The sequence below is a fragment of the Coregonus clupeaformis genome, chromosome 7 (assembly GCF_020615455.1).
Source record: "Coregonus clupeaformis isolate EN_2021a chromosome 7, ASM2061545v1, whole genome shotgun sequence".
NCBI lineage: Eukaryota > Metazoa > Chordata > Actinopteri > Salmoniformes > Salmonidae > Coregonus > Coregonus clupeaformis.
This window is the reverse complement of record NC_059198.1, coordinates 30,021,771-30,046,706: the sequence shown is the minus strand read 5'-3', so window position 1 is coordinate 30,046,706 and position 24,936 is coordinate 30,021,771. Positions and strand designations below refer to the sequence as shown.

Genomic DNA, 24,936 nt, shown 5'->3' with positions numbered 1-24,936 from the left:
GCCCCTTTAAACCATGTTTCCCTGTCGGTGCTTATAGCATGTTGGTCTCAGTCGGTCAGTCAAAAAAAAAGTATTTATCACATGCTTCGTAAACAACAGGTGTAGACTAACAGTGAAATGCTTACTTACGGGCCCTTCCCAACAATGCAGAGAGAGAAATAATAACACAAGGAATAAATACACAATGAGTAACGATAACTTGGCTATATACACAGGTTACCAGTACCAAGTCGATGTGCAGGGGTACAAGATAATTGAGGTAGATATGTACATATAGGTAGGGATAAAGGGTCTAGGCAACAGGATAGACAATAAACAGTAACAGCAGCGCATGTGATGAGTCAAAACAGTGCAAAAAGGGTCAATGCAGATAATCCGGGTAGCTATTGGTTAACTATTTAGCAGACTTATGGCTTGGGGGTAGAAGCTGTTCAAGGTCCCGTTGGTTCCAGACTTTGTGCCTCGGTACCGTTTGCTGTGCGGTAGCAGAGAGAACCGTCTATGACTTGGGTGGCTGGAGTCTTTGACAATTCTTAGGGCCTACCTCTGACTCCGCCTGGTATAAAGGTCCTGGATGGCAGGGAGCTCAGCCCCAGTGATGTACTGGGCCTTACGCACTACCCTATGTAGCGCCTTGCGGACAGTTGCCATACCAAGCGGTGATGCAGCCAGTCAAGATACTCTCAATGGTGCAGCTGTAGAACTTTTTGAGGATATGAAGGCCCATGCCAAATCTTTTCAGCCTCCTGAGGGGGATGAGGCGTTGTAATGCCCTCTTCACGACTGTGTTGGTGTGTGTGTGTGTGTGTGGACCATGACAATTCTTTCCTTAGTGATGTGGACAGCGAGGAACTTGAAGCTCTCGACCTGCTCCAATACAGCCCTGTCTGTGGATGGGGGCGTGCTCTGCCCTTCGTTTCCTGTAGTCCACGATCAGCTCCTTTGTCTTGCTGACATTGAGGGAGAGGTTTTTGTCCTGGCACAACACTGCCAGGTCTCTGACCTCCTCCCTATAGGCTGTCTCATCGTCATGGGTGATCAGGCCTACCACCGCCGTGTCATCTGCAAACTCAATGATGATGTTGGAGTCAGACCATTCGGAAGAGCCCTGGTTAGCTCCCTGTATTTTTCCAGCAGGAATGGAATGGGTTTGTAAATGCCCTTCCCAGACTTCTCCATTCCTCGCCCTCTTCTCCTCTTTCACCAGCTTCTCTCCTCTCGGCTCCTCACTCCGCTACTCCCCTCTCCCTCCATTTTTTCCCTGCCTCCTCACTCCCTCCCTCCGCTTCTCGCCTCTTTCACTCCCGCCTTCTCACTCGTCTCTCTCACTCGCGCCGCCTTTGCTGCGCCATGAAGGCTAGTCATGTGACAGGGGAGGTGGGCGTGATTATTATTATTTTTTCTCTCCCAGCACATCAAACCCTTTGTTCTCCACTAAACCCCGCCCATAGACAGACACACACACACAGGCTGACTGGAAGAGCTGCTTTCTCTTCCTCTCTCTCCACCCTCCCTCTCTCTCTCTCCCTCTCGCTCTTTTGTCGCTGCTAAAAGCAGCATGTTGCTCCTGGCTCATCCCACACTGCTAATGGCATTTAGATATGCTCATGTATTTTAAAGAAGGATAGATGATTTTTCTTCCCATGCGCTCGTTCCTTTCCCTTTAATAATCAGATGTTATTTTCCTTCTGACGGTTCAGTCCCTGTTACCTCAGCGACAATGACGATTACCACCCTCCTTTTATTTCCTGTGTTTTTGTTTTGCCTCACTGCTCGCTGCGTTCATTTCCTGGTTGGGCGGGTTTCTCGTTTGTGTGCGTGTGTATACCACTGACTGACATGTAAGCTACTGGCTGGCTTCTGAAAATATCTTAAATATTCATGAAAGTGTTAGATTTTTACATAAATCATAAGGCACTTGGTTTGATGTTGGAGTGGTGGGCTAGTTTGATGTTAAGAGTGCTATATTGAGCATGAGATTCCATTCTATTTCTCTCTGTAGTTTACCAGCTAACAATCATCTGGTGTTCTGGCATTCCTTTACTATGGACATTACTACTGTCTAGCCACACACACACACACACACACACACACACTACAAAACAGAATGGCTGTGACGATACCAGTTTCGTAATATTTTGTCCATGCCAAAAAGGAAAATGCGACCAGGATCAAATCCTTTGGTCCTTTAAAAACATGCTGTATGTAAAATATTGGAAAGTAAATAAATGTCACAATATAATGTTGTTTCCCACATTAGGGCTGCTCTCTTCCAGAAGTTAAATCCGCTTTGTGTTTTGTTTCCTTGCCACGATACTAACGAGGATTGTGATACTGGTATCGTCTCGGCCCTGCAAAACAGCTCCCATTCCTAGGTGAGAGCAGAGTAGAGAGCAGTGTGAATGACTCACCCCGGGTGAGAGGACAGGACCCCACGCTTCAAGGTCACACACACACTTTCCTACCACAAAGCCATACATGCTCCTTACTGATGTTACTCTGGATTTCTTCTCAATACCAGGCAGTGTATCCCTATATTTCCACAAGGGCTTGTTTCACCCAGACACGTCCTCCCAGAGCTCTGTGACCCCTCTGTATGTGTCTCTGAAGTTAGGCCTCTCACAGAGACTTAGGAAGTGTGTCAAATAAAATAAAATGTTATTTGTCACATGCTTCGTAAACAACAGGTCTTGACTAACAGTAAAATGCTTCCTTATGGGCCCTTTCCCAACAACGCAGAAATAAATAAAATAGAGAAATAATAGAAAAGTAATAACATGTAATAATAAATACACAATGAGTAACGATAACTTTGCTATATACACAGGGTACCAGTACCGAGTCCATGTGCAGGCTTACGATGTAATTGAGGTAGATATATACAGTGGGGGGAAAAAGTATTTAGTCAGCCACCAATTGTGCAAGTTCTCCCACTTAAAAAGATGAGAGAGGCCTGTAATTTTCATCATAGGTACACGTCAACTATGACAGACAAATTGAGAAAAAAGAATCCAGAAAATCACATTGTAGGATTTTTAATGAATTGATTTGCAAATTATGGTGGAATATAAGTATTTGGTCACCTACAAACAAGCAAGATTTCTGGCTCTCACAGACCTGTAACTTCTTCTTTAAGAGGCTCCTCTGTCCTCCACTCGTTACCTGTATTAATGGCACCTGTTTGAACTTGTTATCAGTATAAAAGACACCTGTCCACAACCTCAAACAGTCACACTCCAAATTCCACTATGGCCAAGACCAAAGAGCTGTCAAAGGACACCAGAAACTAAATTGTAGACCTGCACCAGGCTGGGAAGACTGAATCTGCAATAGGTAAGCAGCTTGGTTTGAAGAAATCAACTGTGGGAGCAATTATTAGGAAATGGAAGACATACAAGACCACTGATAATCTCCCTCGATCTGGGGCTCCACGCAAGATCTCACCCCGTGGGGTCAAAATGATCACAATAATCCCAGAACCACACCGGGGGACCTAGTGAATGACCTGCAGAGAGCTGGAACCAAAGTAACAAAGCCTACCATCAGTAACACACTACGCCGCCAGGGACTCAAATCCTGCAGTGAGAGACGTGTCCCCCTGCTTAAGCCAGTACATGTCCAGGCCCGTCTGAAGTTTGCTAGAGTGCATTTGGATGATCCAGAAGAGGATTGGGAGAATGTCATATGGTCAGATGAAACCAAAATAGAACTTTTTGGTAAAAACTCAACTCGTCGTGTTTGGAGGACAGAGAATGCTGAGTTGCATCCAAAGAACACCATACCTACTGTGAAGCATGGGGGTGGAAACATCATGCTTTGGGGCTGTTTTTCTGCAAAGGGACCAGGACGACTGATCCGTGTAAAGGAAAGAATGAATGGGGCTAAGTATCGTGAGATTTTGAGTGAAAACCTCCTTCCATCAGCAAGGGCATTGAAGATGAAACGTGGCTGGGTCTTTCAGCATGACAATGATCCCAAACACACCGCCCGGGAAACAAAGGAGTGGCTTCGTAAGAAGCATTTCAAGGTCCTGGAGTGGCCTAGCCAGTCTCCAGATCTCAACCCCATAGAAAATCTTTGGAGGGAGTTGAAAGTCCGTGTTGCCCAGCGACAGCCCCAAAACATCACTGCTCTAGAGGAGATCTGCATGGAGGAATGGGCCAAAATACCAGCAACAGTGTGTGAAAACCTTGTGAAGACTTACAGAAAACGTTTGACCTGTGTCATTGCCAACAAAGGGTATATAACAAAGTATTGAGAAACTTTTGTTATGGACCAAATACTTATTTTCCACCATAATTTGCAAATAAATTCATTAAAAATCCTACAGTGATTTTCTGGATTTTTTTTCTCATTTTGTCTGTCATAGTTGACGTGTACCTATGATGAAAATTACAGGCCTCTCTCATCTTTTTAAGTGGGAGAACTTGCACAATTGGTGGCTGACTAAATACTTTTTTCCCCCACTGTACATATAACTAGGAATAAAGTGACTAGGCAACCGGATAGATAATAAACCGTAGCAGCAGCGTATGTGATGAGTCTAAAGAAGTTGGTGCAAAAAGGGTCAATGCAGATAGTGTGTGGTAGTGTGATGGATGGAGAGGGAGCCTCACCAGAGAGGATGGCACAGGGCCACTTAACCTCCCCTCTTACCGAGAGGAGACACGTCCCAGACAGCGTTCATGCAACCGAGAATGTCAGCTTAAAGTCGAAAGAGAAAAGCGAGTGACTCATGTTTGGCAGCTACTAATCCATGGTGTGTGTCAGTAAATATCACTGTACTAGTCAGAGATAGAGAGTGGCACTTGTTTTCCTGATTGTCATCACACTCACACAGAATTGTTGTATTATGGTATTGTCAGAAAGTCAAGGAAGAGGCCTGTTTTGCCGAACGCCCTCGCCGGCTCTGAGCGCTTATTGAAATGAGTCGTAAATAAATGTAACATGTCTTGTTATTTCTAAAGAACCTTGTCTGTGTTTCTGGAAGTCAGAAGGGGCACTTCACATGCCCTCTGTGAGAGTGTTGTTATATTACACACACACACATCATGTTTTGTGTGGGAGAGACTTCTTGTCAGAGCTCCTGTCCTGGTTTTAGTTTTTTTGATTTTACTTGTGTGTTTTCCTGTGTGGGTGTTTCTGTGAACGTCAGTGTTATTGGTTGTCCCTGTACTGGTGCTTTTCCACTGAGGCTTACCCCTACACCAGTAGGTCGCCAGTGTTTTATGTTAATGTAAGCTCTAGTGTAATTGTTTCCATAAAGAGTGTGACACTAAGACTTGGGGCGAGCAGAACCAAGAACCTCTGCATCATTCAAGACAGTATCTCTCTCCCGCTCGCTCTCTCTCTCTCGCTTTCTCTCTGTGTCTTGAGTGAAAGAGAGGGAGCGAGAGAGAATGTGATTGTGGCTACTTCCTGCTTCCTGTTCCTGTGTGGATCACAGAAAGGAGCGGGGAGACTCATTGTTGGTACAGCAGCAGGCAGGCAGCAGCCAAAACTCCTCCCTCTGTCCCTTCCCCTCTCTCTCTCACCCTCCCTCTCCACAGCCCTACAACACACAGCATTCTCCCTCTCCTTCTCTCTCCATAGCCCTACAACTCATGGTTCATTCTCTCTTCCCTCCACTGCCCCCGGTGGCTGACTGTAGTACTGCAGTACTTGGCCTACTACAGTACTACCCATCCCCCACACTCACCACAGCCCATGTGGAATTTCTTTAATTTAAAAAAGAGACTTGGGGTAGAAAATAGCACTGTTAATTTAAAATGAACAGGATAAACAGTGGATTCAGGGGTCCTGGTCCAGATTTGTGTTTGTTTTGTTAGACAGGAAGAGTTAATTGTTTCTCTCCTATAACTTGTCTTTGGTTCCCCACCACCTTCCCTCTCCGCAATGGCCTTGTATATAGGTCCATGTGTGCTTTTTTTTTTGCTAATCAGAGTATATAATACAGCACCTATGAGTAGATGATTATTCAGTCCCATGTGTTACTGCTCACTGGCTACCTTCATGGAACTGGCCACGTCACACTTCAGGGACCTTTTCCTATATCACACTACAAATGGAAATGGTAGGCTGCCTTACTTTCGTTTTCCTACAGTTGTGTGTGTGTGCGCTAATTAGTCTGCATGTGTGATTGTGTGCTAATGAAGAGAGGGAGTATACAGTGCATTCGGAAAGTATTCAGACCCCTTGACTTTTTCCACATTTTGTTACGTTACAGCCTTTATTCTAAAATGGATTCAATTGTTTTTGTCCCTCATAAATCTACACACAATACCCCATATTGACAAAGCAAAAAGTGGTTTTTAGAAAATGTTTGCTAATTTATTTAAAATAAAAAACTGATATCACATTTACATAAGTATTCAAACCCTTTACTCAGTACTTTGTTGAAGCACCTTTGGCAGCGATTACAGAGTCTTCTTGGGTATGACGCTACAAGCTTGGCACAAATGTAATTGGGGAGTTTCTCCCATTCTTCTCTGCAGATCCTCTCAAGCTCTGTCAGGTTGGATGGGGAGCGTCGCTGCACAGCTGTTTTCAGGTCTCTCCAGAGATGTTCGATCGGGTTCGAGTCCGGGCTCTGGCTGGGCCGCTCAAGGACATTCAGAGACTTGTCCCGAAGCCACTCCTGCGTTGTCACGGCTGTGTGCTTAGGGTCGCTGTCCTGTTGGAAGGTGAACCTTTCGCCCCAGTCTGAGGTCATGAGTGCTCTGAAGCATGTTTTCATAAAGGATCTCTCTGTACTGTGCTTCGTTCATCTTTCCCTCAATCCTGATTAGTCTCCCAGTCCCTGCCGCTGAAAAACACCCCCACAGCATGATGCTGCCACCACCATGCTTCACCGTAGGGATGATGCCAGGTTTCCTCCAGACGTGAAGCTTGGCATTCAGGTTTCATCAGACCAGAGAATCTTGTTTTGGCAAACTCCAAGCGGGCTGTCATGTGCCTTTTACTGAGGAGTGGCTTCCATCTGGCCACTCTACCATAAAGGCCTGATTGGTGGAGTGCTGCAGATATGGTTGTGCTTCTGGAAGGTTCTCCCATCAGCACAGAGGAACTCTGGAGCTCTGTCAGAGTGACCATCGGTTTCTTGGTCACCTCCCTGTCCAAGGCCCTTCTCCCCCGATTGCTCAGTTTGGCCGGGCGGCCAGCTCTAGGAAGAGACTTGGTGGTTCCAAACTACTTCCATTTAAGAATGATGGAGGCCACTGAGTTCATGGACCTTCAATGCTGAAGACATTTTTTGGTACCCTTCCCCAGATCTGTGCCTCGACACAATCCTGTCTCGGAGCTCTACGGACAATTCCTTCGACCTCATGGCTTGGTTTTTGCTCTGACATGCACTGTCAACTGTGGGACCATATATCTGGGACCATCTTGTTTCCATTGATCATCCTTGAGATGTTTCTACAACTTGATTGGAGTCCACCTGTGGAATATACAATTGATTGGACATGATTTGGAAATGCACAGACCTATATATATATATATCTCAAGGATGATCAATGGAAACAAGATGGACCGGAGCTCAATTTTGAGATTCATAGCAAGGTCTGAATACTTATGTAAATAAGGAATTTGTTTTGTAACTTTTATTTATACATTTGTAAAAAATCCTGTTTTCGCTTTGTCATTGTGGGGTACTGTGTATATTGATGAGGATTGTGTGTAGACGCTTTGGGGCATTCATCTGAATGTGTGACATGAAATCTCTCTGAGTCTTCGAAATACATTTTCTATTTTACATTGCCACATTGTGAAAACAGCATATTTAGCTAAACCAGTCCTCCTAGGCCTACGTCTTCCTCCTAGGCTTAAGTCTCTGTGTCGGTATAAGAGATTCTGGGAGCGAGAACAATAGCCCCTTCTAAACAAAAAGTGACCTTGTTTGGTTGGTCTGTATCGATTATTGATAGCTGTAAAGAGGGTGAGAATGAAAGCCGTAGGGTGTTTGGGAGGGTATTGAACCAGTGTTGTGTCCCAAGTGACACCCTATCCCCTATATAGTTCACTACTTTTGACCAGAGCCCTATGGGCCATGGTCAAAATGAGTGCACTAAATAGGGAATAGGGTGCCATTTGGGATGCACACATAGTGTGTTGAAAGGTTGTCCTCTAAATTCCAGTCAGTGTAAATGAGGAGATGGAGGGAGGGAGAAAAGGAGGGGGTGGGGAAGGAGGAGGGGGGCCTGTAGCAGCAGAGGCCTCACTGGTCTCCAGCCATCTCACCAGACTGATAGGAAAGTGGGTTATGTAACACTGGCTCTATAGAAAGAACATAGCAGCCCTCTCTTTTTTTTTCTCGCTCTAACTCTACATGCCCCTTCACTTTCTCAGTTTCTGATCATCTCTCTCTTCCCTACCCTCTCTTTTACCCCCATTGCACTGATTTCTTGCCCTCATTGTCCCTGTCTTCCCTGTCACCCCCTCCCACCCTCGTTTCTCTCTGTCTCTCTCCCTCCCTCTTTCTGGGACAGAGTGTGATCGAGGGTAATCTTGAGTCATGTCACAGAGTTCAGAGACCTCTTCCTACCCAAAATGTCCTTCGCTCACAGCGCAATCATGTTGAAATCTTGGCTTGAACACAGCACATTCAGGGTTGGGGAGGCAACTACTAGGCGTGCAGACCCAGGTGTAGAACACATGGGAAGGGGATTCAGTGGAAAGATGGCAACTACAGGTTTGTAACTAGGTACATGTTGTGCTGCTACTGCTATTGAAATGTAAGAACACTAACAAAGTCGAGCAGCTTGGGGAGCCAAGAGAAAGTGTCGATTTAATTAGACTAAATGTCATCAGTCACTGGGGGACTGGAAGTGTGTGTGTGTTAGGAATGGGCATTTGATTTCACTATTCGAATAATATCGTGAATGATTTTGATTTCACTATTCAAATAATATCATTCATTTTCTAATTCAATGGGGACTTGCTCGCGTGACTCAGGAGAGGTGGTGCACTTTGCTTGTTGGAAGGAGGGAGAGGGGGATTTTCCATTGATTAGAAATCTCCCACTTCACTTGCTACACAAAGAGCCTCTGACTGTAAAGCTTCTTTGATTGACCGACAACAACAAGCTAGAGGCGTGAATAGTGTCTAGGCTACCGGTGCGTCTTTTTTATGGGGCCCATTCAGAAAAACTGTCATAAAACTGTTGTTTAATAAAAATGTTGTATGGTCTGTCCTGGAATGTAGCAATGTCACACAGATAATTAAATCAAATTTTAGACAAAGCCTTTAAAAAAAAATACACTTCAGTAACCGAGTACTAAAGCCGTTCGAATAACCGTGCCCATCTCGTATGTGTGTGTGTGTGTGTGTGTGTGTGTGATGGCTTACATTTTAGATGTAATAACGAAGGTCTGTGGCTAGTGTTGAGTGGAGGTGGGTGGATGTTTTTGAGGCTTTTTTCAATTACTGTTATTTGTGTGACGCACCTTTACTTCATTCCAAAAGGCCTTGTCACTGACCTTCATAGCCCTCACTGACCTTCCTCCAAACAAGCAATCACACTACCCACACACAATCTCTCTCTCTCTCACTCACACACACACCCTTCTCTCCTGCCTCTACTCTGACCCTGTCCTCCTCTCTCTCTGCCCTACAGATGGAGACGTGCGGAGGGGCGCTACGCGGTGGATAGGGCCTCCATAGTCAGCCACTGGAACTGGCTGCAGGCCCACGTGTCCGACCTGGAGTATCGCATCCGCCAGCAGACCGACATCTACCGCCAGCTTCGCTCCAACAAGGTCAGCACCGCCACCACACAATAAATACAACACTGGTTTTTCACACTGATTAAATTTTTTTTGTTTAGTAATTAAATGTTTCTCTATGATCAGCACCCTCAGTCTCAGCCACCTGGGTTGCCCTGGCAACAAGCCCAATAGTGGAGGGGGAGGGAGCGAACCTGGTGAAAGTCATGTCATTGGTAGATGGGGATGTAGAAGCAGGTCATGTGACCTAACATGTCTCTCGCACCCCACGCTCAAAGTAGCTCAGCTCACACCTCAACGACAGATGAGAAAAGTGGGAATGCTTTTCTATTCTGTTCTTGTCAAGAGTATGGTGCGCACCTCGATACCTCTGACATGTCAGTCTGCTTTTATCCCTCACTCTCTTCCCCGCTCTTATCCTCTGCTTCTTTCTTTCTTTCTTTCTCTCACTTCATCCATCCAACAGTAATTTCCCAGTGGAATATCATAGCCTTCCTGGTAAAATCTATAGTAAATTGTCTCAACAGCTTGTTCATGGTGCCCCTTACCTTGTCTGGCTACACCAAAACCAGTTACTTTGGTGCAAAGCCACAGTTATCTCTGGTATTATGAATCAGAAGGACTGAAGAGCTCACCCTGGCCTATCTGCGCTCTCGTAGGGTTCCATAATGCTGGCAGAGACCTCCCTCTTTGACGTGTCACCCGAGGACGGGGAGGTGAAGGCGGAGCCTGTTGGTTGCCCGGTAATACAGGTAAATGAGTCTGACGATGTAACTGTCCAATCAGATCCTCAACAAGCCTGTCTTAATTTCTTAGACATCAAATCGCATGTCCTAAACATGCCCTAATTTTCGGTGAACATGTCCAAAATTCAATTAGTACTACATCCTCTTAAGTCATGTAGTATAATGTACTGTATCATAGCGAAAGGGAGAACAAATGCGAGTTTTCCACTTAGTGTGGTCCCTCCTTACCAGTTCAGGGGAGAAAGAGAAGAGGGAGGGAGGGAGAGATGACAGCGCTCAAGATGGCACCCTGGCACTGTGCCCAAAAATAGAGAGATGGGAACAAGACTCGCCCACAGAACCCCAACCAGCCTCCGGGACTTAGGGGGGAGGGGGGGAGGTCCCAAAACAGTGGTGGTCTTTGTTTTGTCATGCCAAGTGTGTTGACCTTTCTATCCATTCAGTTGTGGCCCGATGAATTCACTAGGAGCCCATTCAACTGTTCTGGGCTAGGCTGTAGTGGAATGGAGTTGAGGAGGTTGGGTTGGAAGAGAGTTTAGAAGGGGAGTTCAATGGTAGCCGTGCCAACCTTGTCTTTGGTTCCAGGAGTGCGGCTCAGACGGTGGGGCGGAGGGTCCCGGATCGGTCTCCGTGGAAACGGGCCCGAGGAAAGGATGCACGTCCGGGAGACAGGTTAACGGGATCATCAACAGGTACGACACGACCGAATGAACCCTCTTACCCGTCCAGTGTGTGGATCCTGCAGCAAGGCCTCCTCAATGCCAACCACTCTGTCTGAACAAAGGGGGGGTGTGAGGGGACATGATCCATGTGGGAATTGCAGCTGCTCATTGTCCTTCCCAAACATACTACAGGGTTTGTACACACAGCACTGTACAAACATGACAAACATGTACATACATGTGTCCATGCTGCAGCCATTGTTTTCCTCAAGTGGAATGCAGAACTGTGACTGGAAGTTATTTGTGTCATACTTGAAAAATCATTATGTCACTGAGTAATATGTATTCACACTCATTATAGTGATAAATGGGATGGGAGTTTTCCCCCATACTGTTACATTGAGACCTACCAAATAAGCTACTCAATGGACAATCAAAAAATAAATCCATAATTATCATTATGAACATTATCAGTAGTAGTAGTATTATGCTGAGTCATGTATTGCAATGTTGAAGAGTGACTGTCCCTCCCTTCCCTCCAGCTTATGGCGTGGGTCTATAGACCTACATTGTCCATATTTATTAGTGCTGAGCGATTAACCGAAATGTTGGTTATTTTTTGGGTTTTAAACAACTAGTTGACAGACATCGGTTCAATTATTTGAATTCCATTTTGTTCTGTTTTTTTCTGTGAGCTCAATGCGCACATTGCACAGTTTCTCTAGAGATAAATCAGATCCAGCCTGAACTGTGCGATGTAGTAGGGAGTTGTAGTTTCCAACAGGCCATTATTCTACATAGTTTAGCTCATAAAATGTGGTCATTTACTAAAATGAGCATAATCCATTTTACATCTACTTGTCCGGTCTCTGTTTCTTTTATGTCTACTACGGAAGAGGCAGAATGAGCGATTGTGAGGGGATATAGAGAGCAGCTGTTGCTTTGTGAGGTGTCGCTACCTGAAAATACATGATCTAAGTGATTGATAGTTGGTATTCAGCTGTCATAGTATGCCTTATTTACTTTGAAGAACTACAAAATAGTGATTTTGTCAGACAGCATAGGCAGCAGCTCTACAGAGATGAGATGATGACTTGGTATTAAATAATAAAGTAATAAAAATGTAATATACACAACTGAAATATTTTATTAAAGTAATGTGAATAAATTATGCTTAATAAGTGATAAGCAGTAATGATGGGCAGTCACTAGCATCATGGGACTTTTATTAATTGTTTTATTCTGTGTTACAGCATTCAACCCAAATAATCGAAACCGAAAATGTGATTTTTATTTATTTATATAATCGAACCGAAACCGAACCGACCTCGAAAAGCACTAATCACTCGGCACAAATATTTATCAGCAGCTCATGGATCTAGATGCACTGCTGTGCACAGGGTTTCGCTTTCTATTTTCGTGTAGCATAGTATTGATGAGTGACTGTCCCTCCAGCCTGCGGCCTGCTTCTCCAGAGTGTTTTGACCTGGAGGAGCAGCTGAGGAAGCAGCCCTCGTCCCAGCCCCAGCCACTGTGCTCCCCTCAGGATGACACGTGTGTGGCGGCCCGCACACGCCCCCTCCTCAGCTGCAAGAGACGACGCCTCGTCAGGCCCAGCACTGTCACCAACCTCAACCGCAAGGTTGGTGTGTGTGTGTGCACGCTTTGCTGTTTGTGTGTGTGTTCTATCGTGTGTGTGTAATATTGTTTGTGTGTTGGCTTTCACGGCTACATTGTCATTTAGTGTGTTTTTTGCTTATTTTTTTTACTGGGTAGTGAATGAGTGTATTGTTTGGGCTAGTATGACTGTCAGTGTCCTTGAACTACAGAGTGGTTGGCTGATATTTTGTGTGTGTGTATAGCCTATATATTTATGTGTGTGTTTATATGGATATGCCATCTGCAATGTGTGTCCTTTTACTCATGGGTGGTGGATTGGTGTGTGTGTTTATTTGTTAATGTGTAATTGTGTTTCGTAAGCAACTTTTCATAATACTACATGGCTCGACATTAACGCTTGTCCGCAAGTTAAAATAATTCACTCAAATCACAATATCAAACAATTACTCACATCAGAATTGGACCAGAGTATCATCCACATGCGTTGTTGTGCACTGTTCTCCCAATTTCTGCAGAGCGCATCAGAATATAATTGTATTGCATTGACAGGCTGGGTATGTCAATCACTTTTAAAGATCAAAGTGCAGAGCTGCATGTAGCCACGTTAGCACATTTGTTCATATTCCTTGCTAGTTAGTGAGCTATTTGCCCAGTTATAGCTCATTTCTGGTCAGCAAACAGGGTTCTTATGGTCATGAAAATCCTTGAAAAGTCATGGTGTGGGCATCACCTGGTGTGTGCCAGTGTGATTGGGCCCCAAGGAGAGAGAGGGAGACATTACAGCAGGTAGGCCTATAAAATATTGATAGACAACCAATAAACTAGATAGCCAATTCAAAACATATCGTGTTGCCTGGCTAGTTATCTTGGTAGTTAACTATTTAGCTAAAAGCATCTATTAATGTCATTGTCATGTCCGATGTCCTAAAAAAACGTTCCAGCAGCACTCGTCGTGAATAATGAACGAGTGTGTTAATAAACCAAACCAAAATACTCCTGTTGTAAAACCGCCTCTCAAGCACTCAAAATTGGGAGTTGTGTAGCTCAGTTGGTAGAGCATGGCGTTTGCAACGCCAGGGTTGTGGGTTCGATTCCCACAGGGGGCCAGTATGAAAATGTATGCAGTCACTAACTAACTGTAAGTCGCTCTGGATAAGAGCGTCTGCTAAATGACTAAAATGAAGATTTTTTTTTTTTTAAATTAAATAAATCTGACACATTTGGAAAGATTATATTAAGCATTGGCCATGTCATTCTGTCAACGTTAAGATATTGGTATGGTTGACCTATCCCAAATGACACATGACTCCCAATGCTGTCAAGTAGATCTCCACTGAAACCTGAATATTTTAGCCTTACAAGGCAGATAAACATGTCTTCAATTAGTTACCTTGCTTTGAGGTAGCCAACCTTAGCCATTTGATCCCTGATTCATTCAATTAAGTATTTAGTTGTAATTGTAATGTTGCAATATTTTTTTGGCCAACCATCCTCCAGGAAAGCCTTAAAGGGGCAGTGTTCTATTTTGAGACAGGCTTGAATATGCAAAGAAGCCTATTGGCAGAGGGTAGCCTACATTTTTGTGATTCTCTGTATGGTAATAATAATGATAATTGTATTTTGTAAAGTGATTCCTTGCATCATACAACACAATTTGAAGTCACCCTTTTGGCCCGTTGTGTTACAGACCATCATTATTTGGGTGACAAGTGAATTGAGCTTTCGGACAAGTACAAAATCAGTCCTACTAAGCGCTAAAAAAGTTAATGTATGCCAGTCTGTGTGTCTTGATTTACAAGTGTGAAAGGACATGCGAGCATCTGTGTTTGTACTAGCATTGAGTGTGATTACATGTGGGGAGTGTTTGTCAATGTACTAACTACAGCATATGGGTTAGTGGTGAGTGATCATCAGCCCTCCACACCAGAACATTTAAGGATCTGCATTAGAACGCTCATAGTGAGAGAACACACCCTCAGTGTGTATATAGGCTAGATGTCTTCTACCTCTGTGTTCTCCAAAGAGGTCTATTCCTTCATGTGGCCTTGGAACAGGTGGCTAGTCTCCCGACGACACAGGCAGGGCTGAATGCTGCTGACTCCTGTTCTGTTAAAAGCAGAGGTGTTGTTTTATCTCAGACTAGGAGGAGCCGCCTTACAGACACCCACAATTCAAAAAAGGTTTGACTGGACAAGGGGAGCTTATCCTAGATCAACACTCCTACTCTGTTCAGTAAAAGGAAACGCTGCCATAACGTGAAGGTGCTGTGAACAAGCTCTCCTCTCAGCTCCTAGTGTTTCAGATAGTTGCTAAAGCAAAAAACTAAACAGGGACTCTGGCTTATCTTGGTAAACCAGCACCACCGCAGTTTCAAAGGCTTAGCCTACGTTATGGCAGTAAAAGCTAAGCTAGTGGTGCTATGTATGTTTGAATGTTTTATTTCTTAAACAATTGAATCTGGTCCGATTTTGATTGCCTTACAAGAAGGCAGGCGTTGTAGAAAGTACCTATGTTCGCAGCGGTTAAATTTTTAGAGACATTAGACCCAGAGTTGATATTGTGCAACAGTATGTTGTTGTTGGAACAGGAATATGATGACTAGTTTTGTCCGAGCTACGTCAGAGACTGTTTCCCTCTGTTGTGTACATGTTTCCCATGTGTCTGGATCTTTTACGTTTGTCCTTGTTATTGTATTGAGAATTTGCGCTCAGACTCAATTACTTAGGCCTACCTGGTTAAATAGGTTTAAAGAATCATCCCCCTTTCCTTCCCCTCCCTCCCTCCCTCTCTTCTCCAGGGCCAGAGGATGGGCGTCCCGGGTCCTCGCTGTGGCTGCGAGGTCAACCCCCAGTGTATGACGTGTGGCGGCCGCACCCCCTCCTCCTCCGACGTCCAGTATGAGCGCCCTCTACTGGAGAGGCTGTCCCAGTTCGACCCCTGCGTGCACCCCATCCTCTCCCTCACAGACGGTAAGATTGATCGGTTTGTTGATGGATTGATTGAGTTCATAAAAATACATCCAAACCAGCTCCAGCTGGAGACAACATTGCATTAAAAAGGGTATGCCTAATAGCTACGTGCGCCACATCTTCTCTCTCACAGTTGTAAGTAGCTCTGCCCTCGTCATGCCCTGGGTCAAGGGTCAGGGGTTGGCTAACAAGGGACGGGTTGCTGTGCCATCCTGTGCTTGCTGGGTAGTGGAGCAGCATAGTTGGTTTATAAGTGATAAAGATCCAGTATTGAATACTAGGCCATTATATAGACTATTTTCTAAGTAGAATTTGGGATGTAGCTTTGATGTATCGAGAACATGCAGCACCACGAGCTTCAATCCAATCAAGGGTCATTGTTCCACACATTTCATATAACATATATTTAATTCTCACTGATTTCCACTAGTGAGCTCCCTCCCACACTTCTCTACTGCTGTAGTAAAGGCCTGTTTCTGGGCCTGTAATGTGGGCCTGCCAGTGCTAAGATTAAAGGCAGGGGGAAATAGGAAGCGGTCCAAATCCTCAGGGGAGTCTGCGGGGGTGGAGGGGCTTCTTGAGCTTCCAGTCTGGACCTGCCGAAGTCCTCCCCCTGGTGGATTGAGTGAGAAATCCACTCTGACGCTCTGTCAAGGCACTGCTGCTCACTGCATCCACCCTCCCCCTCTCGCAGTCCCAGATGTGCCTTTTCCACATGAGAGGAGCTAGCTAGGCCTGAGATATGTGAAAGCGTCAAAAGTCTGCAGTGTAATGAGGTGTAAAGGACTGGCTGGAGATGGATGGTGCAGTCAGAACTAGGTCAACTGGTGAGAGGGGATGGTTGGTGGTTGAAAAGCCAATGCAGTCTGACCATGCGATGCTACTGTCTGTAGGTGGTAGCGAGGGGTCCAATATGGCTGCTGTAGCTGTTACACACAATGGTGTTGGCCTTTTTAATAGTGCACAGTTGATGGGGTTTGTAGTTTTTACAAGTTTGATCTGATCTGTAGTTCCCCTAGAATATATGCCTATGCAGTTGTCAACACCTGATTGGTGCTTTGTTTCTATTTTGCCGGGCCAATGTGCCCTGTTTAGGTGTAGGTTTATTTGAACATCTTGCTACATATGCAGAAACAAACATAACATTTGATGTCATACAATGTAAAACACAAGTAAAATATTATGATCAGCCTAACTATGTACAATGCATTCTCAATAAATAAACATAGTTTGAGAGCTCTTGCCAAGAGCTTATAAAGATTTTTTTTTTTTATAATGTAAAAGAAAAAAAGGTTTTCTGCTGCTAACCACAAATCCCCTCCCTCTCCCTCTGTTTGTGTAGACGTGACAATGAGTCTGCACCTGCAGCGCGTCCTCAAGTCCCACTGGAACAGCCGGCCCCTGGAGAAGATGAAACCCCTGAAGAAGCTCTCCCTGAAACACAAGCTCTCCACGGGACGCCTCCATGACCCCTCCGCCTCCTTCACCTCCAAAGACAAACACAAGATGACCAACTCCCTCCTCTCCACAGTCCGTAAGTAAAGCCTCATCACCTCTAAAAGCCTGAGACTTTAAGCCAAGCACCGGGGTATTGCCTCACAGTGGGAAAGGCTCGTATAGCCATTTGTCCCTAAGCATGTTAATTTTCTACACCTTAAATGTTGTGTAATACATTAGATTAAAATGTACACTGTAAGGTGATGTATAGGAAGGATCTCTTAGTTTTGCAAAGCTCTTGAGATATGTTCAGTATTGGCTGTTCATATACCAGTGTAACAACACGAAACGTAAGAGGCCCCACCAGCCTGAAATTTGACCATCCTACATAACAAGCCTTTATTTTGTTTGGTACTCTGTTGTATTCAGGTGTGAGTGTGTGGCCCAGCATTTCCTGGTAAATACAGTGACTCAGCTGCCTAAATGACAAAGCAGTGTAATTGATAAAGAAGCTTAGGAAGTTTTCTGCTTTGAATGCATGGACCCTATTCAGAGAGCACAGATGGATGGAACATGATACACTGATAATAATTTCATTACAACGTTACATAATTAATGCTCAGTGCTCTCCAGAGCTCTGCAGCACAATGTTAAAATGTAGATTTCTAAGCCAGTTTTGTTCGCATTTTTACTCTCACGCAGACCTACTCACAGACCTTGCCGAAAATATGACCGCTTTAGTGTTGTGGTGGGGTCTAGTTTATGAGGATGTTTTTACAGTCAATTAACACTGTTAGACAAAATCAGAACTATATATTGACTGGTCGTGGCTAAAGTAGAAAATGTATTCATATAATAGACAGTATATCTGTGTGTGTGTATACAAAACATACACACTGCCTAACCCTCCATGTTGCTCCATCCTCCTCCCCAGGCCTGTCTCATCACAAGGTGCGTTCAGAGAAGCTACACAGGCAACAGCTGGACAGCCTGCTGGGGTCCACCAAGCTGGAGGGCCGCCCCCACTACCGAGGGGAGCGGGGCCACGGGCCCTACGACAAGAGCCACGCACGCAAGAGGCCCCGAGAACACTCACTGTCTCTGGACAGGATGGACAGTAAGTTGCCTGCAGTCTATTTATTTTCCTATCTCTCTCTTTCTTTCTCTCTGCCTCCCTCTCTCTAAGCACCTCTTTCTTAGCTTGGGCAGCTCAAATGAGTTCTGAAGGGTTCTCCCTCAGGTAATTGTCGCACCGCTCAGACAATTTTTGTTTTGTTTTTCACTGTACGTTTGACCCTTTCCATCTCGCTTACACCTTTTACAAGGTCCATCTTCTTTAATCAGTATACATTTTATCCAGTGTCAGTTACGGATTTTTTAAAGGCTTGAGTACTTGAGAGATGGATGTATATCAGTCGGGAGGATTCTAGGGTATTTCATGATTTTCTCTACTGAGAGGAGCTTGCTGTCAAACGTTGGTTTGGTTATTACAAAGAAATGTATTGCATTAGATCTCTCTAGAGCTATCTCGCTCTCTCCTCAGACACCCCTAAGCTGTACCTGGATGGGGGCAGTCTGTGCCCGTCCCTATCTGCTGGGCTCCACACCCCCACCCACAGCTCCCTGCTCCGACAGCTGTCAGCCTCCTCAGAGACCTGCTCCATGCCCTTCACCCCCTTCAACAGCAGCCTGAGGGACAACAGCACCCCGGTACGATACACACACATCTGGCCTGTACATCTGTGTGCGTATGTGTGTACTGTGTGATTGAAACAATAATGGTGAAGTAATCATGGTAGAAGTACCTAGAAGTTGGATTGACAGTGACTGACCCTGCTCCCCTTCTACCCCGTACAGCATCAGCCCATCCGCAGGAGGAGGGGAGAGAGCTCCTTTGACATCAACAACATCGTCATCCCCATGTCTGTGGCTGCCACCACCCGCGTGGAGAAACTGCAATACAAAGAGATCCTCACCCCCAGGTACGCAAGACACAAAATGGCCGCCATGCCTACCTCGGCATGAGGAAGTTGCCTAGAGACAGGAAACTAAGCACAGATCCAGTTTGGGGATTTCCCCCGTCTAATAGATTAATAACGGTTAGGATGTGGGACTGTAATGCTGATCCTAGATATGTCCAGAAGGGCAAATAGCAATAGTTAGGATATGATTTGGGGGACTGTAAGCTGATCCTAGATCTGTGCCTAAGAGAGACTGCTCAGAGCTACGCACATCAGCTGTACACTCACTCTCACACACACACACTCGCACGTTGGTGGTAAATTACTGATGTATTAATTATATGGCTTCCATTTTGCAGTTGGAAGGAGGTTGACATTTGTGCTAAGCCAATCGCTGAGGAGGCTGACATTGAGGAGGTAAAAAGGATTTTCTCTTAATATAGGATACCAATATCTATTTTGACCTTTTCAGAATCTCAATTGGTGTAGTTTACTGATGCAGACCAGAAGAATAATTCAGTTGCAGTGTTGTCCAAAGATGTCAAACATCTAGATAGAGCTGCCACCAACCTCCAAATAACTGCTTCCTTTACACTATATAGCTCTAATGCAATACATTTCATGGTAATAACCAAACCAACGTTTGACAGCAAGCTGCATTCATCAAGTGTTACAGCACTAACTTGGAGGGCTGATCTTTCTCTCCCTCAAGGTTGAGGACCTGACAGACAATGCGTTCTCCCAGCTGCACCAGCCCTGCGAGGACCAGGAGCGTTCCCGCTGGAGTTGGACGGCCAGCGCCATCGCCAAGAGGAGAGGCAGCCGGTCAGTGACACACACACAACAATACACCCCCTACCCAACAACAATACACCCCCTACCCAACAACAATACACCCCCTACCCACAATATGAGTTGCAAGAACACCCCCCTACATGGTCTGCCATAATCCACCCACTCCCCATAACGCTCTCTACGTTAGCTTTTCCAAGAAGGAGTGGATGTGGAGGTTTTTCTAATTTCTTTATTAATCCAGCAATCAGTCCTTTTGGTGTGATCTGTAGCAGAGATGAGGTTCTGAGCTGCATATTGATTGTGATTCTCTTATCTCTGAGCCTGGGACAGTACGTTATACTGCAGTGCAGCACAGGGAACACCTTGGCATGTAGCCTAGCGGTTAAGAGCCTTGGGCCAGGCCGCTGGTTCTGATATCCCCGAGCGGATTAGGTGGAAAATCTGCCAATGTGCCCTTGAGCAAGGCACTTAACCCTTATTTCTCCAGGGTCGCCGTCAATAATGGCTGATCCCTGGCCTTGACCCCACTCTCCGAGGGTGTCTCAGGGGGAGTTGGGATATGCAAAAAAAAAAAAAAACATTTCCATTTCACACACTCGTACAGGTTACCCACTTGTACATGCAGTGAAACAGGACAAATATAAGCACCCCCTATTTGACTTTTGGCCTTCTGGAATCTAGATGATAGGTTTCTCTACTTAAGGCTATTCTTCACCTTTCTGTTCAATTGAAGTCTAGCTGAAGATTTCATTTCTGTTCTTCATGTCAAGTTTACTCCCCTCTCCCCCCTTCCAGTTCGTATGTCAGTGGACGGTCGGACGGTCGCACCACTCCCCTGCAGGGTGGCACCAACCCCTCCACGCCGCAGCCCTCCTCCCCAGACACAGCCCACTTCCATGCCCTGCAGGACTACGGCAGCGCCGCCTCCCCCTGCTCCCCAGCCAGCCCCGACCTGCTGTCCTACCCGTACACCCCAGGGTGTTACACAGCGGGAGTGTACTCCTACACCCCTATAGGCTCCAGGGACTCCCACCGCCTGCTCTCCAACGAAGACACGCGCTGCTCCACGCCTGACGGCACCTACGAAGAACTGGTAGGCTCCCCATGGCACATACACTTTAATACTATACACACGTTCACACACTTCAGCTGTTTAATCAGTGTGTATGCCGTCTTTGTGAGTAATGTGGCAGATTGTAGAGGATATATGAGAAGGCACCAGGCCTTTGGGTATAAATGTACACAGACAGACCAATAATCTTTGTGATAAGTGAGTGATAGCCCTGTGTTAAGCGGTGTGGTTCTTGTCAAGTCTCTGACGTGAGTTTCCTCTCTCCCTCTCCAGGTTCCCATCCCAGTACACCCGTGGGACCGGAGGAGCTTCCCCCTGGAGAGCGACCCACCACCGGAGCCCGAGGAGCAGCCAGGGAACGCCGAGGAGCGCCCCTACAGAACCATGCGCCACATCTCCGGCTGCAAGACGGGCTCGTCCAGGTCCGAGTCCGACACCGGGGGTCCCCCCTCGCCCCTCCTTTCCCCTGACGACAGCAGCAAGCAGAAAACCCCCTCCGTCACCACCCCCACCACTACTCTCACCAGACCCTCCCACCGATGAACGAAGGCTCTCACCGCATAAAGGACTCGCTACTTTTTCCTTTCACAAGACTCAAAACAAGAACTACATCAACAATGGAATAATGGACTCCTGTTGTTTGATATTCAAACATCAGTCAAATTCTTTCACAGTTTTTAGTGAACATAGACCAAGACCCCCATCAGAAATCAGTTTTGTTCTTTCTTTTCTTGGTCACTGAAATGGAAAAATATATAAAAGTGAAGGGAAAAGGAGAGAAATTAGACTGAAAGCTGAATTTGTGATGAGCAGGGCAATAGTTGCTTCCTGTTTCTGGGCCAATGGGCTGAGGGCTAAGCAGCCACTCAGGCAGTGTGTGTACCTTTCTATCCCCTACCCCATGTCAGTTTAAAATGGAGTAAAACAAAAAACAGCAATGCCTTGTTGTCATAGCTTGTATTTGTTGTGTCCCCTTGAATCAACCTAATAATATTTGTCCCTCCCCAGAGAACCGGAGTGAACCTGAAATGATCCAGTAAGCACTTGTTTTACAGAGCTGTAGTAGTAATCAGTTTGCCATTTTCCTTGAAGTCTGTCTGCTTTTCTTTCCTCTCTGTTTGTCTGCATTGGTATAGTTGTTTGATACATATAGGTTTAATAAGATATTTCCTTTCAACCCCGTCACATAGACTGATAGAACAAGTGGTTGTGAGCGGTGTATGAAATAAGTTTAGCACATCAAGTGACACCACCCTCAATATGAGATTACACATACACTAGTTTCAATAAATCATTCTATCAGCCAAACCAAAGTGAAACAAATAAATAATCATGTGGATATGTTAACTAATATAACGACAGAAAAAAAACGCATTACCTCTACTACATAGGAATTATCCTGTAGAAATGGAGGGAGTTGATGTGAGTGTCTTTGTTCAACTGTGTGCATGTTGGATTTCTGTCTTCATTTTCTTTGTTGTGTGCGTGCTGTTATTTCACACTTTTCTGATTTGGTTTGGATAATGTGCAAGAAATCACTAAAGCGTGCAGTCAGGTTCCAATTACAAAGAAAGCTCCTCTGTTTTTGAATGTAGTATTTTGGCTTTATCTTGGATCAAGGCCCTTCAATATTCGCTCCACCTAAAATGTCTGTACCCTAGCTATTGACACGGGTTGGCGTAGTTCACATCCGATGCACTGTTTCCAGCTTGTAATACATAATTGCCATGTCACTCGGTATAGTAAAAGAAAACATGAGGGGAAAATATGTAAATGTACCTAATTCGACTCGGTCCTGTGTCACTATCCGTTTTTTGAACTGGACAAGGCAGATAATGTCAATGTACCTGTTGGCTTGTTAATGCAGTTCCACAATTTGATTAAAATCACTCACGCTCTAAGTCTTATTGGGGGTTCAAATGTCATGTTGGTTCAGTCAAATGCTTTTCATGTAACAATACAAACTCCCCAAGTGTGGGTTGTGTTCATTAGAGCAGACAAACGGAAAATGTTCTGAAAAGTTATGTAATGGTTAACGAAAATTAGCGATTCTTATTGGACAAGTCCAGGTAGCCCCTGCCTGTTATATTCCGTTTGGTGCCTACTGAACACGGCCCAGATCTGCCCAGTCAGCTGCCCTAGTTCCCAGCACCCCCTGCTTTGTCCCTCCCTGCACATGAAGTGGAGCATTGTACAGAAAGCATCTAGACTAATCTCTCCATCTAAAAAGGCTTTTTATGTTCAATTCACTTGAAGTCAGAAGGCTGTGGTCATCACACACATATGAGGCTATGTAGGGCTTTATCAGTTGTGGAGTCACTTTGACCATGCCCATCTCACCAACCCTCCCACCCGCCTGGCCCTTTCTATTTGGTCACTTTGTAAGTCTGATTCATGCTCTGCCCCAGCAGTCAAACCCACCTGTTAGTTAGCCAATCGTAAGCCTGCATCAACCTGTGCCCCAACCAATGCCCTGCTCTTGTTCCAATTACCGCTAGTTTGGAATCATGTCATGAGACGTGTGTCTCACAAGAAAAAAATATGAATGTGCGAGAGAGAAAAAATCCTTCAGATCACTGTTCAGTTGAGCCTTTATTATTTTGTCTCCACCCTCTTCCCTGATTCTGCTGTCTGTAATTTCAAGGAGGTAACATGAGGCATTCACTGGTGAATCCTTTGAATCATTCTCCCACAGGAGTCTGTCTGTCCACTAGTCCCCTTGGTCGGTCCAGACAGACAGACAGGACTCAATTTCTAGGGACCATCGATGCCTGTCCTTGTCCCCTTCCTTCTCCTCACAGAAGTCCCCCCCCCCCGTCATGAATCATGATCAACTATGGTTTTCTGTCTGCGAGTGCGGATCGATGTACAATAGGGTTTGACTAGCGTTGAAAAGCCGATATTGTATTGTCTGGGCTATTTTCATACTTAGAATTTCCAACGTGGTGAATGGGGGTGGGTGAGTCGTTTATCCTTTAGCATGTAATAGTTTGTACAACAAAAAAAAAAGTATATTTTGTAAATAACTTAACTGTGTTTGATGTTAAGGCTGTAGCTATCCTGATTGTATAGGGAGAAGACACGACAAGTACAAAATATTGAACACTTTTTCTTTATGCAGAGGCAAAAAAAAAAAAGTTTATGGATGATTGACGAATCCGACGGGCAGGCAGCGTTTGTGCTTCTCAAAATAAAAGTGAATTATATTGTATCAACCTTGTGTTCCCTATGATCCTGTCAATTCTGTGAGCTTGTAAGTTCTACATGTGTAAAGCACTTACATATTTCACCAACAAGGTACGTTTGACAGGAAACACCCTAACTCCTTAGTGTCTTCACAAATGTAATGGGAAAGAAGAAACCTTTAACATTGCTGTTCCAATACTGACTTTATTTCCTAATCCACATTTACAGCAACAAGTATTATCCATGTAAACCAAATATTAATAAAATGCACATCACAATCACGACTGTCAAGATTAAACTGCAAACTCAGCAGAGAAGGAGAAACAAAACGGGTCATGGAGAGGAGGGAAGCTAGTTAACATATCATTGCTCCCTTTAAGAGGCAAAAAGGAAAAGTAATTTACTACACTGAAAAGCCCCAAATTACCCTGTATTTTCCACGTTTTCTTTCCCTTTAGTTGAGTTAATGACAAGTCCTAGACCTACATACCACCCTCTGCACTAACTTTCTTCCCCTCGTCACGACAGATTTAACTACAGTACAATTAGCCATTTGCTTAAAATGTAAGTCATTTTAAGAAAATGTTTAAAGAATTATAAACCTTTTGAGTTTTTGCTGTCCTTTCAGACTAGTAAACCACTCCTTCAGATTCACTTACTGTATGTGGTTACTTGGAAAAACTAGAAGAGTGAGATTACGTTTCAATTTTCAGCTTCTAAATAAGACTAATTTGGGAAAAACAGCCTTACACTTGTGCGTAACATT

General features: G+C 44.9%; 1 protein-coding gene across 3 annotated transcripts in view; it reads left to right on the top strand.

Annotated features, from left to right (window-relative positions):
- The window catches only part of LOC121570250 (KAT8 regulatory NSL complex subunit 1), a 106,945-nt gene extending 82,750 nt beyond the window's left edge, over nucleotides 1–24,195 (top strand). For 2 of the 3 annotated variants that reach the window (XM_045221309.1, XM_045221308.1), the window contains exons 3-15: nucleotides 9,614–9,755; nucleotides 10,382–10,474; nucleotides 11,054–11,160; nucleotides 12,586–12,772; nucleotides 15,548–15,719; nucleotides 17,062–17,253; nucleotides 18,091–18,273; nucleotides 18,700–18,866; nucleotides 19,014–19,138; nucleotides 19,477–19,534; nucleotides 19,830–19,942; nucleotides 20,708–21,005; nucleotides 21,258–24,195. In XM_045221309.1, the coding sequence (XP_045077244.1) occupies nucleotides 9,614–9,755; nucleotides 10,382–10,474; nucleotides 11,054–11,160; nucleotides 12,586–12,772; nucleotides 15,548–15,719; nucleotides 17,062–17,253; nucleotides 18,091–18,273; nucleotides 18,700–18,866; nucleotides 19,014–19,138; nucleotides 19,477–19,534; nucleotides 19,830–19,942; nucleotides 20,708–21,005; nucleotides 21,258–21,527 (2,107 nt within the window). In that variant the 3' untranslated portion in view covers nucleotides 21,528–24,195. The remainder of the gene's footprint in view (nucleotides 1–9,613; nucleotides 9,756–10,381; nucleotides 10,475–11,053; nucleotides 11,161–12,585; nucleotides 12,773–15,547; nucleotides 15,720–17,061; nucleotides 17,254–18,090; nucleotides 18,274–18,699; nucleotides 18,867–19,013; nucleotides 19,139–19,476; nucleotides 19,535–19,829; nucleotides 19,943–20,707; nucleotides 21,006–21,257) is intronic. The other variant, XM_045221310.1, reaches the window with a different exon arrangement.
- The last annotated feature ends 741 nt before the right edge of the window (nucleotides 24,196–24,936 follow it).